The sequence below is a fragment of the Arachis hypogaea genome, chromosome 10 (genome assembly GCF_003086295.3).
Source record: "Arachis hypogaea cultivar Tifrunner chromosome 10, arahy.Tifrunner.gnm2.J5K5, whole genome shotgun sequence".
In the NCBI taxonomy this organism is placed as follows: Eukaryota; Viridiplantae; Streptophyta; class Magnoliopsida; order Fabales; family Fabaceae; genus Arachis; species Arachis hypogaea.
Genome location: NC_092045.1, coordinates 24,651,000 through 24,669,580, shown reverse-complemented (window position 1 = coordinate 24,669,580; position 18,581 = coordinate 24,651,000). Strand labels below are relative to the sequence as shown.

The window sequence follows — 18,581 nt, the reverse complement described above, 5'->3', positions numbered from 1 at the left end:
GAACAAGAAGAACAGTAAAACCTAGAAGAACGTAGAAAAACAGTAAAACCTAATTCTTCATTTTCAAAATGTGGAAAATATACAATATGAGTAAAATAGTAACAGTAAGATATATCAGTAAGATATCAGTAAGATACACCCATATATATGAGTCAGATACACCCATTGATAACAGTAAGATACACCCATAGATATGATTCAGATACACCCATATATATCAGTCAGATACACCCATAGATATGATTCAGATACACCCATATATATCAGTCAGGTATCACTCAAACATGCATCAATATCAAGCAACATTACAAGGTCAAGCAATATACACCCATGGACAAGCAAATATAAGCAAGTGCTGACTATTACAGTATATCAGTTCAGAAATATACACCCAACATTTTATGCCATATACACCCAATAAATTACTCCATATACACCCACCAAACTACGGAATATACCTCCCAAAAATCAGTTACCAGAAGAACTAGAACAACAAGAACAGTAACACCTACAAGAACGAAGAAGAACAGTGTAGCATAGAAGCAAGAATAACAGTAAAACCTAGAACATTATAAACTGTAAAATGAGACGTAGAGCAAGAAGAACAGTAAAACATACAACAACGTAGAAGAACAGTAAAACCTAGTTCGAAATCTGAAAAATATACAGGAATGGTAATGTAACGTACCTTGAGTATTATAGCTTTGTTTTCTCTGGAGATTCTTGATCGAGAGTTTTATGGTGTGTTGATGGAGTTTTCGAATGTTAGCGACGAGTTGTATATCTTGAGTTTTAAATGTTGCTCGAAAATGGAAGGGTTGCGTTTTCTCTGAATGGCTTTGAGAAGTAGAAGAAGTGGAAGAGTCTGCCATTAATGGGCGGTTTACGCGAAGAAAAGCGTAACCGTTTGAGTGGGAGCGCATGAATGTTACGCTCCATTCAATATAATTAGTGCGCGTGTGGAATGTTTGTGGGCTGGGGGCTTGTAACACTTGTAAGGCCTTATTGCTTGTATGTGTAGCAGGCCCAAATTTAAAAATATGTTAAAAATGTCCCATTAATAAAAAAAGTGACATAACTTACTATTAGACTCTTAATTAGTTGCTGTATAAAAAATTTTGTTTGCCACACCATTCTTTTTCGTTAATTTAAATAGTCTCAATTCACGAATATGTATTTTTATCATATTTTAAAATAATTTAATTTAGGGAGAAAAAAAAGAAAGTTACGAGGTCAAGTTTTGACTATTGTATCACATAGCTATTGCGAAAGAAATGGTCATGCTTAAAAGTTAAAACAGAAAATCTCAGCCATCATGGCATGCAAATGAAGCGTTCTTTTTTCTGATACTCACATGCACCTTAAATCTCTGACATGTCCCTTAAACTGTTGAAGACTTATCAGTTCATCAATAAGATATGACTGAAATCGTGGGTTTAACAAAGAAACTACTACTATAGATTGTGAATGTCAAGAGAACATGAAGGAGAATTAGATCAAAAAAAGCTTGAATTGCATCTCATCAACATGTTAAATTGAATATTTATCAGAATTAGACCTGAAAAATCATGTCATATTCACAGGATTGTGTGAAAAAAATTAAAATTCTCCTAATGACCAGCAGACACAAATTCACCACCACGTCTTAATATTTCTCTTAATATTAGATTAACTTACTTTGTGCAGTGGACTAACAAGTACGCGAAGGCTTTTAAATAATGATTTAATGTTGGTATACTCTACTAGATAAAATGAAAGAATCATCTAAAGTCATACCTTAAAAGCCAACATGCAAGTAGACATAATTATAATAATTTTATTATTGTTCTTATTTATTACATAATAATGAACATTAACAGCTAAAACTGATCTACAATCTAAGATTCTTGTTCTTTCTTTTCTCTTCTACATGGTGCTCTTTCATGGGGCTATATACAAGGACTTGACTCCTCCCTACGCTTTACTATGATGGGATACCTCTTCTGTGTCCTAGTCGTAGGGAAGAACACCAACCTATCTTCCTCAGCAGGTACCCAACTGCCATTATAACATAATATCGTATTAATAATGTGAATTACATCTTTAAAGCAGCAAAGAGAGACAAAAATAACTAATTATTATACCTGAAGATGGTGATGAAGCGGTGAAGGAAGACGGAAAGAACAACCCTGGCAAGCTCATAGCCAGGGCACAGCCTTGGCCCTCCTCCAAATGGTGTGTATACATTTACAGGGATCGTTGCCTCTGAGTTATTCTGTCAAATATTTCTGATCAAAATTATTTGAACAAATAAAATATTAGAAATCAAACAACAAAAAGTGTATATATGCACCTGCCATCTCCATGGATTGAAGCTGCGTGCATCTTTGAAATGGTTTGGGTTAAGATGTACAGCACGAAATGATGCAAATACCTTCCATCCCTTTGGAATTGTGTAACCTATTATTGCAAGCCAAGCATTCAAAACTATGGTGGAAATTCAACGACGAATCTTATATCTACCACTTTGTATATAATTTTGTTTACCTTTTACTTTTGGTATTAAACGTTTGTATTTTATATTATAAAAAAACGTGTTAAGAAAAAAAATGCAAATATCATTTCTTGAAATGTGAAGTCTAATATAGTTCTTTTCATTTTGGTTTTTATTGACCATTTTTTGGTATGTTTGTATTTGAATATGGATTGAAATATACTGATTAAAAAAAACAGAGAATTGAAAAAATAAGAGGTAGTAACTTTAACTCGTAAATTTTTTCAACAAGAATATACTAAAAAATGACAATAAATATAAGGAAGACAGAGGAGGGAACATAATATAACTGGTGAAAATAGTGCATAAAAAAATTTCTTTTTTAAGTAATTTACCATTTATATTTATGTCTGTGGTTGCTCTCCGGAATATTCCACCAATTATGTTCGCCATCCTTAAGGTCTCATTCACAACCTACATTGCATGAAGCCATGAACCGCATCCACAAAGTTAAAATTTAGAGATAGAGCAATTACAAAAAAAAACATAAATATATTGATACAAACTCTTTCTGTTAATTACTTACGCATTGAGTAAAGATCATTGATTTGTAATCTGACCATTCAAGTGGTGCACCTGTTTTACTCTTTGATCTGATTTGGTCATGCTCTTCCTGTCAAATTGTACAATTAAGTCTCAGATATCAATAGAGGAACACTCAATTCAATCCTCCATTAGTCTAATTCTTATTCCATGTGTTAGTGCAGTTTAATATATATAGTTTGTGGTAGCTTAAAAAGGATAGGTACCTATAAAATATTAATAAAAAAAATGTTTGAGCCAGCAATTTTAGTATTTTGTAACCATCAATTAGTTATCAACAGTGTTTTTAATGGTGTGTGATTACATCTAATGATGAGAAATCACTCATTTTTCTTTTTATGATTAAGTGCTGGCCAAAAAACACAAAAATTGCTGGCCCTTAAACTTTTTCTATTAATAATTTTATATTAACAAAAAAATTGAGCACAATAATACTGAAAAAGAAAAAAAAAAGTAAAAAGAAGAGAATGTCGTAAAGAAGATGATTAAAACAGAAAAAAGTGGATGTAATATTTGGATACACAAACAGATTTTCCTTATTTTAATATCAAGATCTAATCATAAGTACCAATACTCTCTCTATTTTTAATTAACTGTCTATTTTTTAAATTTTATTTTTTCTCATAAATAATTATTTATTTAACACATCAACGTTAATTTAATTTCTTTTTGTAGTCTACTTTTTAACAAACACAAAAATATTATGTATTCACAAAAGCTTAATTATTAAATTAAATGTCATATATATATATATATATTTTGTTTGATATATATTTTATATAAATAATTTAATAATTAATTTTTTGTGGGCATTTATAATAATTGAAACATATATGAAAAAGAATAAAATATAAAATAATTGGAAAGAATAATTATTAGATTAGTACTACTGAAGAAAAATTATGTTAAAAAGTGTACGAAGGAATGATTAATTTAAAGGTTTAGTTAATATGTATTTTTTTTGGGATTAGTTAATATATGTCTTTGGAACACATTATAAAATTATCAATCTATTTATTAAAATAAATTATTTAAAAATAGAGTTTAGCTATGATAAATTTTTTATTAATAAAAAATTTTAAATTTTTTATTTAATAACATAAAATAAATATATTAAATATTTACATTTTTTATATTTTTAATAAAAAAATTTAATTTATATTTTTAGTATATACCTTTAAAACACAACATAGATCTCTTGAAATTATCCATTACTAGTAACTTTAATTCGAGCTATTGGAACACCAATTTAATTCTGTATTAGTATAGTCGTGTATTTATGACATGGTCAAATTTTTAGGACCGTGTGATGATAAATAGTCATTAAAATCAAGGTCACACGATTCCCTAAGCTGAAGCAGAACAAGTTCTCTCTGCCACATATAAAAGTACCTTCTGTGGAGAATTGGAGATTACGCAGAGGATGTGGCAAGGGGTATTTCCGTCATTCCAAACACCGAAGAAACGTAACAATACGGTCAAAAGAATTAAGAGATGAATGCATAATGCATTGCAAGGCAAGCGTGCGTTTCGCATGTAATAATTTTGTCCATTGGTTTAGTTTGACCGCTGTCTCTCCTTTCATTATGTTATTTTCTCTTCTCTTTTCTTTTCTTTATTTCTTTTCTTTTTTTTGCTTTGCACTTTACTACAATTTTTTTGTATTTCTGTTTTACAAATAATTACTAAAATTTTGAGTTAACTTGCCGTAGTGGTATAAACAAAACAAAATTAATGTAATGAAGATCACTATTATATATAGTGAAAAAATATTCTATAAGTAATAAAAAGAATAATAACTAAATTAGTCATTACATGTTTAATAAATTAATAATATAAAATATTTTAAGAAATCAATTATATTTATCTTTTTAGATGACTATTTATACAATTAATACAGTTATTTTTGTCGATATGATAGTTATATAATTAAATGTATATGTAAAAAATTATTTTATACTTAAAATAAAATTTAATTTATAACTACAATAATTTTGCAATATAATCAATTTTTTATAAAAAAAATTCTCGTGTTAGTTACTATTATATTTTATATTTTTATTCTATTCTAATTATTAATATAAATTGATTTAATTATAATATTGATAAAATTTAACTATAATTAATGAACAAAAAATTATATATGGAAGTCATCAATGGTGAAGTTACCAAGATGACGTACCCAATGCATGATGAATTTCAAGCTTTCAATCGTATTGACTGAGGTGAATGTTTTAACGGGATAAGATGTAATTAATCGAATCTAACCATAAATGTTCACAAAACAACAAAGAAGAATTATAGCACTGACAAGGTTTTCTTTTTTTTTTTTTCCTTTAAAATGTTTCAATATAATTTTTGCCTGATTACATTACAACTTTAAATACCCTCCTTGAAAACTTAAATTATCAGTTTTGCTAATTTGGCGAGATAGGTTAAGTATACCAAAAAAAAAATATTTTATAAAAATTATTATAAAAAATTAATTTTTTTAATCATTGAAAATTATTAAAAAAATTTATTATTATATTTTTAAAATCTGCAAGTTAGTTAAATATTTAAATTATATAGGATATTAACGATACTATATAAAAAAAAGAATGTCGTATGTATTACTTCAAACCTTTCCATTTTCAACTCAATTTTTTATTAGTTTATTATTTTATTTTGTGCAATACAAGAAAATTTTATTGGAATTTATCTATTAATTAAACTCAAAAAACTTGAGAGCATCCTAGGTGAGGTAGGGTAGAATGATGGAGAGGATTAGATAATGAAAATGAGGTCCAAAGAGAGCAACGCCACATTGTGAGAAGGAAGGTGGTTATGGAGACGGACATGGTTATATAATGCATAGGGTGGTGGGGTTTCTCACATGTACAACCATATACATGCATGCAAACTCATAAAATAAAATAAAAATTTATATATATCAAACAATTAAAAATAGGCTTTATATTTCATATTAGATAAACTCTTAGAAGGTTAAGTTAAACAACCTTTATTTGTTACCAGCATAAAAACAAGAAAGAGTAGTGCAGAGTGTGCTCATCATAATTATTATCAATTTATCATTGGCCAATTCTATGGTGCCTATGAGTTTTTGTCTAAATTTTACCTAACTTATCTTTTGTAGTAAGTTTTTATTTTTTAAAAATGATTTATTCTTATATCTTTTAAATTAAATAATAACTTTTAACATTTTTTAGTAAATAGACACCATCTTTTAGGCATCGTAGCATTCACCTTTATCATTATGTATAAATTTATTTGTTTTGACTTTGTGATTGAACATTAAAAATAATATTTGGAGTAAATCCGTTTTAACATTTTAATCGTCTTATTTTTATTTTAAAATATTTAAATCTCATTCTCCTACTGTCTTTTTATTTCTTTTGTTAAGTGTTACTGAAGAATTTGGTGGAGAAATAATATTAATACCATTTTAAATGTTATAGAATAAAAATAGAACGATTAAAATGACAGAAACTAAAATAAAATTTAGTTCAAATATTATAAACAAAAATAATATTTTTTTCTTTAAATAATTAATTATCTTTATCTTCTATAGCAAGTAAATATATTGCATACCTTGAGCTGAGCCAAGGCAAGGGGAGTCTCAGTGAGGAACTTGACGGCAAGAGTCATGATGGTAGAGGTGGTTTCGTAGCCGGCGACGAGCAAAGCCAACATAAAATCGACTATTTCCTCGTCGGAAAATTGCTCCCCGGAGGCCAACAGTGCCCCAAGCATGTCCTTCTTTCTGTTCCCATCACTTTCACTCCCTTTTCTTCTCTCCCTCACTACCAATGTTAGTGCCTCCGCCACTTTCGTTCTTGCCTGCCAATTCATTTTCAATATTAGTATTAATATTTCAGTTATATATAACAAGTTTGGGATAATAGCCGAGAATAATTAGATCATTTCAGCTATATTCAGTATTTATTATTCTTTCTATATTTAATAATAAGTCGTTCTAACATTGTTAAATATATCTAATTTAATTTTAATATTTAAATATATTTGACTAAGAAATCAAAATAACATAACTATAATGAAATGGATGAAGAATTTATTCTAATTAGGAGGACCAGAGTCATATATAATGTTGCATATATTTGTCTCTAACAATCATGAAATATATTAAAATTTTAAATTAAATATTTTTAACGAATAAAAATATTTTATATTATGTAATAAAATATTAAAAATAAAAAAATTATTACGATAAATATATATTTTATATTATTATTTATTTGAATTAACCAAATAATTATTACTATATGTTGATCAGTATTTGGAGGATAACGTGGATTATATACTATTTTATTTGATTAGGTTTAATAATTGCTAATGCATGTTTTCCCCATGGCAAAATAATAACTAACAATAAGAGTATTAATAATTAGAGAAAAAAAATAGAAAAGAAAAGAAAAGAAGAGGTGATTAGAAAAATGATGAGTTTAAGGTGCATGCACCTTGATGGCCCTACGGTAGGTAGGGGAGAAGAGAGGGAATGGAAGAGTGAAGAATCCTTCAATCACAAGAACGTACTCTTTCCTTAGATTCTCAGTCCATTCATCTGGATCAAAGCTCATTAGTTGTTTCACTGTCAACTCAAATGTTATCTACAACCAACACAACATGCTATTAGAGATATAAATATTTATATTATTTTTTATTAGTTTAAATTTTTAAAATAAATAATTTTATAATATAATATAGATTTTATGTCTTGAAGATTTAAAATTTGATTTTTAGTGAATTTAAAAGTTAAAAATAAAATAAACAAATAAAAAAAAACTATATAAAAATTAAATAAATCTAAAAAAAACTCTGATTTGAAAAAAAAGTTAGAAATTTAATTATTTATGTTATCTCTTTTTATTAGCAAATAGTTTCATGACACATGCAATCATGAATTATTATTATTATTATTATTATTATTATTATTATTATTATTATTATTATTATTAACTAAATCATTTTTACTAATATAATCATAATTAAATATTTGTATAAATACTTTTTTATATTAACACTTGTTCCCCATTCAAATTAAATTCATACATACAATATGTCATAGTCAACATCATTACACAATACATATTTGGCTATTTGGGAATATAAAAGTTCAGTAGGGTTAGAGAAAGAAAGGAAAAACAAAAGGAAATGGTGAAATGTTTTCACATGCATGTACAAACATATTCATATATGTGCATGCTTACTCTACATGATGATGACCTAATGTTTATATTCAGAATTATTTATTAGCTGAAAGAACCTTTTCAGTTAAGTTAACGTGATGTGGGGATTCATCTTATATACTTATATGCAAAGAAATATTGAAATGGAAGAATTTGGACACATTGCACTGAGCCATAGAATCTGACTCACCATTCCCTATTATTTTCCATCAGGTACATCACAATCACATGCTATCTATAACAAGCTAAGCTTTCAACTAAATACTCATCGATCAACCCAAGCTTGAGAAAAATAAAGTTAAAATTAGATGTGAAAAAAAAAAAAAGAATGTTACTTGGGGCGCTATAGTTGGACACTTTGAGAAAAGGAGGTATTTAACTTTGAACCAAAATAAGCAAATAAACAAACAAGATCCAAACGATAACATTATTATTATTATGATTATTATGAGGTGGTGCAGAAAGAAGGTGCTGGTCCACCATCTCTACCACATGATATGTGATGATGATGCTCTCAGAAACCTGACTCGTTCGATCTGTCACCCAGTTGACTCAGTAAAATTTTGTTTTAGAGGAATATTTTTTTTTATAATTTCCACTTTTAATAATAAAAGTGATGAAAAATAATTGATAAGAAATATAACAAAAACTAACACTATAACATGTAAAAAAAATAAACCAAAAAAAAAACACAAACATCAATTTTATTTATAGTAGTTATACAGAAAACAAAAATCTTTTTTCACATAATAAAAAATTCAAAATTTAATAAATATACTATTTAATGTAAGAAAAAACATTTGTTACAAGAATATATATATAACAAAACACCCGACAACCATCAATCATAATAATAGCACATGAAACTCTTATTTAAGGTAGTCTACCGAATTTAGCACGCGGTTACGTAGAAGAAATTCATACAAATAGTTCATATGAACCCTTTTTTTATTCAAAATTCATAGAAAAATAATTCAAATAATATATATTTAACTCGCTTTCAAGTTTCAATACCTAATATAATTATAAAAAAAATCAAACATGAACATTAAACTCAAGAGAATCAATGTATGCCATCCCTAACTAATAACTAAGTAACTAACCTTCTTGGCCTCTTCCATGAGAAGAACCCGGTCGGACCAAGAATCCAAGTTGAGCCGTATGAGCCGGTCCACATCAACCAAAAGATGATCCTTTATGATCGAAGAATTCGCGAAACTCATCGTTAGTGAGTGCATCTTCTTGTGAAGATTCCCCTTCATCAGCAACAACGAGTGCTTTCCCAAAAGGTTCGATATCGAACCGGGGTAACTGCACTCGAAGAGCTTCCCTTCGTTCGCAAGAACGAACCGGTTCATTTCCGGTTCCGCCGAAAACACGGTCGGTTCTCCGAACACGTGAGTCGTGAAGACTAGACCGTACCGGTTCAATCTTCGATCCATGAAGGGCTCTGGGTTGTCGCTCTTGTATGCTGATATGAGCTGTAGAGTCTCGCCGATGAAGGGGAGGCCAAGGCTCCCCGGAGGGAGGCGGAGGCGGCGGTAGCGCCACCGCCGGAGGAGGATGAGGAAGGCGGCGATGGCTGCACAAGAGAAGAGTAGTGATGTGAAAGAAGACATGGAAAAATGTAAAAGGCTAAGGTTATTATTGGTATTAACAATAACTTAGTAGTGTAGATGTGTATGTATATGTATGTGTGTATTAGTGTATATATAGAGAGTTCTAGAGAGAGAAAGAGGGGGAGAGAGAGAGGGCATTAATGGAGGGAGAAGGAGCACACGAGGGGGTTGAGTGGAAAGAGAAGAAGAAGCAGGGGGACGAAAATGATGTGTGTATGTGTGTGGGGAAGAAATTAAAGAAGGGATATTTTACACCCTTGGCACTTCTTTTTTCTTTAATTATTTTTTTCCCCTTTTAATCTATCAGGATAAGAGTAGTTTAGGTGGTGGGAAAGTATATGAAAGTCTTTTCCATTTTTCTTTTTCGGTTTTTAAAATGAGTTTAATTTTAACCGTTTAAATTACTTTACAAATTTAGTCAATATCTATTTTGAATTAATAATCAAGTTCGTCTCAAAAAATTACTCCTTTAAATTAATTTTTAAAAAAAATTATTTATTAAATTTATTTTTTTAATAATTTTAAATTACTCACTCTAATTTTTTTTTTTAGAATTGACTTCGTTAATAGTTATTATTCCAATCTATTAATTTTTTTTTTTTTATCCAAGATAGTAGAAATTTATTGCATTGAGCCCAATTGGGCTAACTTACATGGGGTACAGAAAAAGAAAAGATCCAACTAAAGAAACCAATTTCTCGGACAAAGTTACACACAAAAAGGGGGAAGTTTCATCTTATACGCTCTCTCTCTCACTGCTCTTCGTGCTTCTTCCAAGCTCAACAATGGAGATTTGCGCTTCTGTTCAAATACCCACTCGTTTCTTGCTTTCCACAGTTGCCAGCACAAATTCGCAACTAATTCTCTCCTTCCTTCTAATTGATTTGCTTGACCTATTTCATTCTAAATTGCTAACCACCATTTCCATGCTTCTTCTTCGCAGGGTAGCACAGTAATTTCAGAAGTCTGCCAAGCTTCCACTGAATCCGCACACGTCCAGATGCAGTGAACCACTGTTTCCCCTGTCAAGTTGCATCTGGGGCAAAGTGGGTTAACACTTGGAATTCGTTCGTGAAGTTTTTGTTTAACAGGTATGCCTTCATGCAGTATCTTCCAAATAAAGTTCTTTATTTTTGGTTGGCACTTCAATTTCCAGATATTTGACCACATCTGTTTATGTCGAAAGCGTTCAGGGAGGTATTCAACTGGTGGGTGGTTAAATTGGAATGATGTCTGGTAGCCGGTTGCAACTGAGTAACTGCCAGACTTCTCTTTCATCCAGGTAATTTTATCTTCTCCATCATTAATGGTAGTATTGATAATAGCGTCTGATACTTCTACACTGAAAAATTCTGCTATTTTATTGTGGTTTCACTGTTTATTCGGGAGAATTAAGTCTGATACCTATAGAGGGAGGTCTGTTGAGTTAGGATTCGAGATAGGGGTTATTACTGTAAACTTGGAGACCCAAGAATCTTCTCGTATTCTGACAGAAATTTTCCTTCCGATTTTCCATAAAATGCCTTTTTCCAGTACTTTTCTTTCTTCTAAAACACTTTGCCAGCCCCAGGAGGGACTATTCCCAACCTCAGCTCTGAGAAAATCTATAAACCTGAAATACTTGCTTCTGTACACCTTATATATCAGTGAATTTGGTCGAGTTAATTGATACAATTCTACCAGAAAAACAAATATTTTCCACTAGAAAAACAATATTTCATCTACCATAATTTAAAACTTTTTTAATTATTTTTTATATTCATATTTACGATATCTTTTTTCGCTTTTTTTTTCTTTTCTTCCTTCCAACATCACTCTTAACACGACCATATATAACTTCACCCCTCGTCACCCGTTAATTAATCGCTGCGAGCTACTCTAAATTTTAAGTTTTGAATTTGTATACCTTTATAATCTTTGGTAAACAATTTTAATCTGTTTCACTAAAAATGGCCCATCATTGACACGTGTTTGTCACCACATGAAAGTCAAAAATGTGAATGGCAGGTTTGCAAAGGGACATGGGCCATCCCCATAATGCAAAAAGCAAAAAAGCAAATAGGAAAAATCCTCCCACAATGGCTACAAATTTACCACCCTAATCAGTAATATCCCAGGTGGTGTTTGTGTGTTGCTTAATCATCATTATATTTTTTCCCTCCTTATAATGTGTCAAATCCTAGCATCTAGTACATACACCGACATTATTATATCTAATGTCAGTTTCCAAAGTGAAAATGTTAATAGTAGTAACCTCCTCGATCATCATTAGTAGTGTTCATCTTTTTGAGCACTCACCAATGTCGGAGTTTTTGTTGTCATTTGCACGTGTGATGGGGTCAACAATTATTCTTCATTTTTTTTTTTACCATTGCTTAGTTAGTTAGTTCACAATGAAGTCATTGATCTCATCATGCTGTTATTATGGTATAGGTAACCATTAAATCTCCTACTATATTGTAGCAATACTGTAACCAATTGAAATATAGGAGAATTTCACATAATGGAAACTTCCCTTCTCTCTATCTTTATAAAGGGAAAAAGGCTTAAAGTTAGAACTTCAAAAAGGAACCATCTATCGAGGTTTAATAATGTTCGATAGATGAACACAAATTTTCTTAAACATTTTTAGAGGAAAATCTTAGGAAATAAAATTCCAAATTAAAAAAACTAATATTCTTTTATTAGATTAAGTTATTCTATTTGTCCCGATAATTTCACTAAATTCATCTAAGTCTCTTTATAGTTTAAAATTTTTTAATTAGATCTTCACATGGTTTTGAATTTTGAAATAAGTCTTTATCGTGTAAAAAGTAGTATTATTAATAAAATATTATGAAAATGAGAAGGCGATTAGGTTTAGGAATATTTAGCCTTTAAGTATGTGTATGTTCAATTTGGTGAGGAATATTATGTTAACTATAATATTTGTTGCACGAAAATGATTTAGTTACAAATTTATAAAATTTAAAATAGTACAGGATAAAGACCTAATTGAAAGATTTTAAATTATACAAACTTAATTGCAAATTTAATTTCATAAAATTTAACCTTCTTAATTATTATTACTGTAGAAGAAAAATGAATCATCATTTGAGTGTAATTAGATTTATTCTTTTATTAATACACTTTTTTTTGTTTTTCTTAATCACCTTAGTTTAATAAATAAAAAATTAATTCATCTTAAATCTGAACTGATGTATTTAAAGATTTATTGTTAATTAATGAATTATTATATCAATATGTTTTAAGACTAAATAAAATAGAAATCTCCAAATGATATATTTTCCAAAAATACTTTATGAACATTTAAATTAAAATCGACCAACAGATTAACCATTAAGTATATATTTATGTATATTTATATATTTTATAGATATTTTTCTATTAGAATAATCAACCACTAAAATAATCAATTTTATCATATTTGGATAGCCAAAATGTTTGAAATAGACTAATCAAATATTTTCACAATATAATAATCAAACTTTTTGTATGTAAAAACAAAATATTAGCCACCATTATATTTTGTGCTTTATATATATATATGAATTTTGACTATAATATCATAAAGTTAAACTATAAATATAACTATGAGAGCTATTTTTCCATATTTTTAAATAGATTGTTAATTGTATGTTGACTAATTTTTCTTGTGTCCATTAATATGGTGGTATATTTTTATAATTGACAACACCTATATATGGATCGGATCTTTCGTCTCAAGATTTTCTTACAACAATGAAAGTATTATGAGAAAACAATACAAACTAATGGGAAAGTAAAAAGTGCATTAAAAAGGTCTTCTAGAAAAATTGAGAATACTATGAGAAAGATATACCATGGCCATGGAGATATATGAATGGCGTAATAGGATCATATATTACATGATAACTTAGGGTGGAAAAAGAGACACAGGGAAAAGAGCATGCCGACCATGGATGATTATATCCCTTAGAAACATTAGCATTGTGTTGATACTTTTTTTGCTTATGTCTCCCCAAATATATGTTAGACAATCTCAAAAGTCAGAAGATCACTAGTTAGTAAAACAAAACAAAAAAAAATGTGCTTTATTTTAGATTTCACGGCCTTTTCCGATCCAATAACTTTAATTTCAAATTACTGTCAGATTAAAGAAGGGCATATCAAGTGCATAAAAAATTGATGACAATCTGATTGGTTCAGCCTTAAGAATAGTAGGGAGTGGATAAAAAATAATTAGTTCATGAGAAGAAATTAATTTTCAGTATATGCTTTGTTATATGATGTTGGATCAAAGGCAATTTCCAACATGATTAATTGGAGACAAAAAGCAAAAAATTTACTATAGCGATTTGGCCCGCATATAATGTCAATCAGAGTAATTGAATTAACACAAGCAACTTTAAATAAATAGGTCTAAGAATAATTATTGCATTCGTAATTAAGTGCTCAACAAGAGGTGATATTTTATTTTTCCAATTCGTGAAATCAGAATTATTCCTCCATTAATTAATGGAATTTGGTGTATATCTAACACTAAAATGTAATTGAGAATGTTGCCAAGAGGGAATGTATGTTTCTCATTCACTCTTTCTCTCCTATACTTGCTTTACGTATACTCTCAACGTTTCTTACTTACAATAATACCAAATTGCTTTCTCAACATGAGTAGATGAAAAAAAAAAAAAAAAGTGTGTGAAAAAAAGTTCATTCAGTTTAATTCAAAATAATTTTCGGTTTAAATAAAACTGTATATTGATTATTGAACATGAATGTATTCAGGCCTTTAAATATTTAGTTTTAATATACTATTTTATCTAAATAGAGGACTATTTTAAAATGTAGAGATTTTTCGTTTTCTATTTTGCACTGGTATATATATATACTAGTCAAAGCCTCTGCACGGAATTAATCATATGTGATATATATTTTTAACATACAAGTTAAAAAAATCTCTAATTGACATTCTTCTTTTCTTTATTTATCCAAAATATTTTTAATAATTATTGTAATTTATATATATATTACAATAATTATTTGATTGATTCAAATAATTACAAAAAATTAATTTAAGTTTTTTATATATTTAATAATTAATTATAAAATATTAAAAATAAATAAAATTTATTATAACAACAAATATATTATCATTGTTGTTTTTATTAAAAGATATTGTTCATACTCTAATTAAAATAGTTCAAGTCTAAAGACTCAACAAAATTGGATCATCCTAAAAAAACTCATTAAACCTGTAGATTCAATCTGGATCTGTCAACCCGACTTTGTTTGGAGCATCGATACGATTTCATTGTCCGTGTTCGACTGTACCTGACTTGTGCAGCAACTAGTGCCTCATCCGTTATCACCCAACTACTTCATATGCAATCTACAAGACTATCATCTATTACAATATGAGATAACTTTTCTAAAAATTAAAAAAAATCACCCATTACTATAAATGTAGAAATACAAAAATAATGCTCAAAATCATCACTTTTTTTATAAATATTCTATCAATTTTAAATATTTTTTAATTTTAATTTACTTAAATTTATCTAAAATTCTTGCTAACTTAAATATTAAAGTTTTTTATAAAAATTATCTGCCATCATCCACTTAAAGACTTCGAACAACTTGGTCTCTTTGAAAAACAAATTGAAACTTTTATTTATAGCAGTCTAAATTTTAAGTCTAGATTCAAATTACTTTAGTTTTAAGTATTATCTTAAAACAGATATTTTAGTAAAAAGAAACTAATACATTGATTATTTTAGTATTATAAAAAAAGTACACATTTTATAAATAAAGAATAAAAAAATATTATTTAAATATCCCACATAAAAAAATCTTTACCAGCACAAAGTACATCATGATACCTAAGGTCACAGAGATCACGTTTCGATATAGCCATCAAGATTCTCCCACCCCACCTATTACAACACACTCACAAGTACTACACCATCCCATGTAATGGCAATGATCATGTGCATATTTATGGCTATGGTTTTGATTGAAATTTTTTAAGATATTTTGTAAAAAAGCTCGACCTTAAGTACCAATAACTCAGTGACCCATTTATTTTGGTATTGCCATTAAGGACAGAACAAAAGTTATATAAATTTGTAACATCGCAACAATTACAACTCAAAATACACCTGCCAAATCGATCACATCGAAATAACTCACTCATTATACATACAGCATTTCACCAGGTAAGTAGGTATATAACACAACTCACAGAAAAAAGCATTGAAATTAATTATAAGAGAATAACTAAAAGAATAAACCACGGATCACTATAGCAACCTTCAAACCCGCAGCTCTTTATATCTTTATATAAGCTGTAAGTGTTGTCTCATATATTTTGTTTGATATCGATATATTTATAATTTGAAATTATAATGATGTATACGTAGAAAAAAAACTAATAATTTTAATTATGTTTAGAATAATTATATATAAAAAGACATTAATTACTATTAACTAGTTAAAAATTAGTCCCTTAATTACATTTTTTCTGTTAATTAATAGATATATTATTTTTTTATCTTAACCATTATTTCTGTTAATTAGTCCCTCTTTTGTCTTTAAACTCATTTTTACTTTTAACGTCCACTCTCACATTTTGATTCATAATTGCTTGTAAGAACTAAACCGATAATCTGAATTATTGGTTTAACTAATTGACTCGGTAATAAAAAAATATAACATAGTCAAAATTTAAAATTAAATTTTAAAATATATATCTTCATTAACATTTTAATAAAAATTAAATTTTAAATTCTAAAAATAACTAATACAAAAATAAACATAAAATTTGTCAGTATTATTACATTAGTATTTTAATTTGATACAATAAAAATACTGATAAAACATATATACAACAGCAATAATATATACACAACAATATATATACAACAATATATTACATTATAAGATAAAAAATTGAATAATCTTCCAAAAATCAATAAATTATAATCAACCAGATATAATCAACAACAATCAAGAATCAACAAATTTAGTTAATCAATATCATTAATCAATTATTCAGTTAATCAAATTATAACCCACTAACAGAATAACTTAAAAAATTAAAAAATATACCTGATGCAGTTTGCACTTTGTAGCAGCATGCGGACAAAGAAGAGGGAGACCGAAGACCAAGCACAGCAACGACAACAACAAAGAAAACGAAGGGTGTGTTTGGCAACCACAATGGAGAGGATAGAAGTGCATTTGAACTTCTTGAAAGTTTTACTTTTATGTTTAGCAATTTTTGTTTTTCTAAACGTAGAAATGATTCTGCCTTTGAACACACGTTCAGGAGAAGCTAAAATTTGTAGCTTCTGCGTTTCACGTTCATGGTTGGTGATCACCTTTGAAAAATTAGATGAAAAATTTATTTATTTTTTACCAACTATATCTTCTATTTTCTTCTATAAAAAGGATTAGTTCTTTATAGTTCTTCCTGCTTCTTCATAATTCTTAGTTATAACTTTTTTTTCATCAAAATAGTTCAGATTTGTTTCAATTACCAGCAAATTGAATATTTTAATTTTTATTATATTTAATACTCATTTTTATATTTTAATTTTTATATTTTTATTGTATTTTTTATTTATATGATAAATATTTTTATATTATTTGTGTAGTGCTCTTTTATTCATATGACAAATGTAGTTGACTTTTTTTATGATATTTTTATTATTTTTTGTTCATATAAATTCTTTTTTTCTATTTTTTTGCATTGTATTTATGTTGTGTATGAAATTTTTTATTTTTTTATTTGATTTTATTGTAATTTTTTGTTCATATGATATATGTTGTTGGTTTTATGAAATTTTTATAATTTCTTATCATTTTTTTCTATTTTTTGATGTACTCTATTTTTGTTTTGTATTAATTTTATCGATTTATTCTGACTTTGTAATATTTATAATTGTAATTATTATATACTACGTTTATTATCAAAATTTTATATAATATAAATTATGATCCTATAAAAAAAGGACAAATAAATAAAAAAATAATTATAAATAATAATAGAGTCATAAATAATAAAAATTTATAGTCTAAAATAATACAAAATTACAGAGTACTGAAAGTACTAAAAACATTATAGAATATTTTCTTTTTGTTTGATATTATAAAATTTATAATACTCTTTTTCATATTTTTATTTTTTATTGTATTTATTTTATTTATATGATAAATATTTTTTATATTATTTTGGTTAGTTTTCTGATTTTGCATGTATATAAAAAAATGATTTAGATGAATGTCTTTTTTAATAATTTTTCATCTAAAAATAATTTTGAGTAGTATAATTCAAATAATATTTATTTTATTATAATTAATTTTGATATAAAGATTGTCAAATATAAATCACGTTAATCCAAACTTACTTTTAATCAAAATCAATTTTATAAAATTAATTTTATACAAACTTCCATTTACAGACTAAAATCCAAACACGAAGACGGCAAAGACAATGAGAGATGCGGCAACAACAGACACATAGGAGGCGACGAGCAAGTGAAGGAGATGCATAGGAGCTGACGAGATGAGGTAGAGTAGTTGGCAACATCGCAACAATTGTGCAATGGTATAGTGGCAGTGGCCAATAGTGTGAGCCTCTCTGACTCACTGAGTGAAATTGAGAAAGGGTCAGGTCTCAAGTGGGGATGATTTTAG

The 18,581-nt window shown here is 28.0% G+C and overlaps 1 protein-coding gene and 1 long non-coding RNA gene across 3 annotated transcripts; one reads left to right on the top strand and one right to left on the bottom strand.

Moving 5' to 3' along the window:
* Positions 1 to 1,796: 1,796 nt before the first annotated feature.
* On the bottom strand, positions 1,797 to 10,169 carry LOC112715407 (3beta,22alpha-dihydroxysteroid 3-dehydrogenase). Of its 2 annotated transcripts, XM_025767175.2 has the most exons (8): positions 9,387 to 10,169; positions 7,555 to 7,704; positions 6,668 to 6,916; positions 3,060 to 3,146; positions 2,869 to 2,947; positions 2,333 to 2,439; positions 2,124 to 2,254; positions 1,797 to 2,037 (listed from the first exon to the last, which is right to left on the bottom strand). In XM_025767175.2, exons 1-8 carry the CDS (start codon positions 9,900 to 9,902, stop codon positions 1,929 to 1,931), a joined length of 1,428 nt encoding a protein of 475 aa, XP_025622960.1. In that variant the 5' UTR covers positions 9,903 to 10,169; the 3' UTR covers positions 1,797 to 1,928. The 2 variants fall into 2 exon arrangements, with proteins under 2 accessions (XP_025622960.1, XP_025622961.1); XM_025767176.3 differs by lacking the exon at positions 7,555 to 7,704 and having other exon boundaries at positions 9,387 to 10,156.
* A 675-nt stretch (positions 10,170 to 10,844) lies between these two features.
* On the top strand, positions 10,845 to 17,305 carry LOC140175827 (uncharacterized). The gene is made up of 3 exons (XR_011866520.1): positions 10,845 to 10,993; positions 11,089 to 11,184; positions 17,018 to 17,305. It is a non-coding gene; the product is annotated as an uncharacterized lncRNA (long non-coding RNA).
* Positions 17,306 to 18,581: the final 1,276 nt, after the last annotated feature.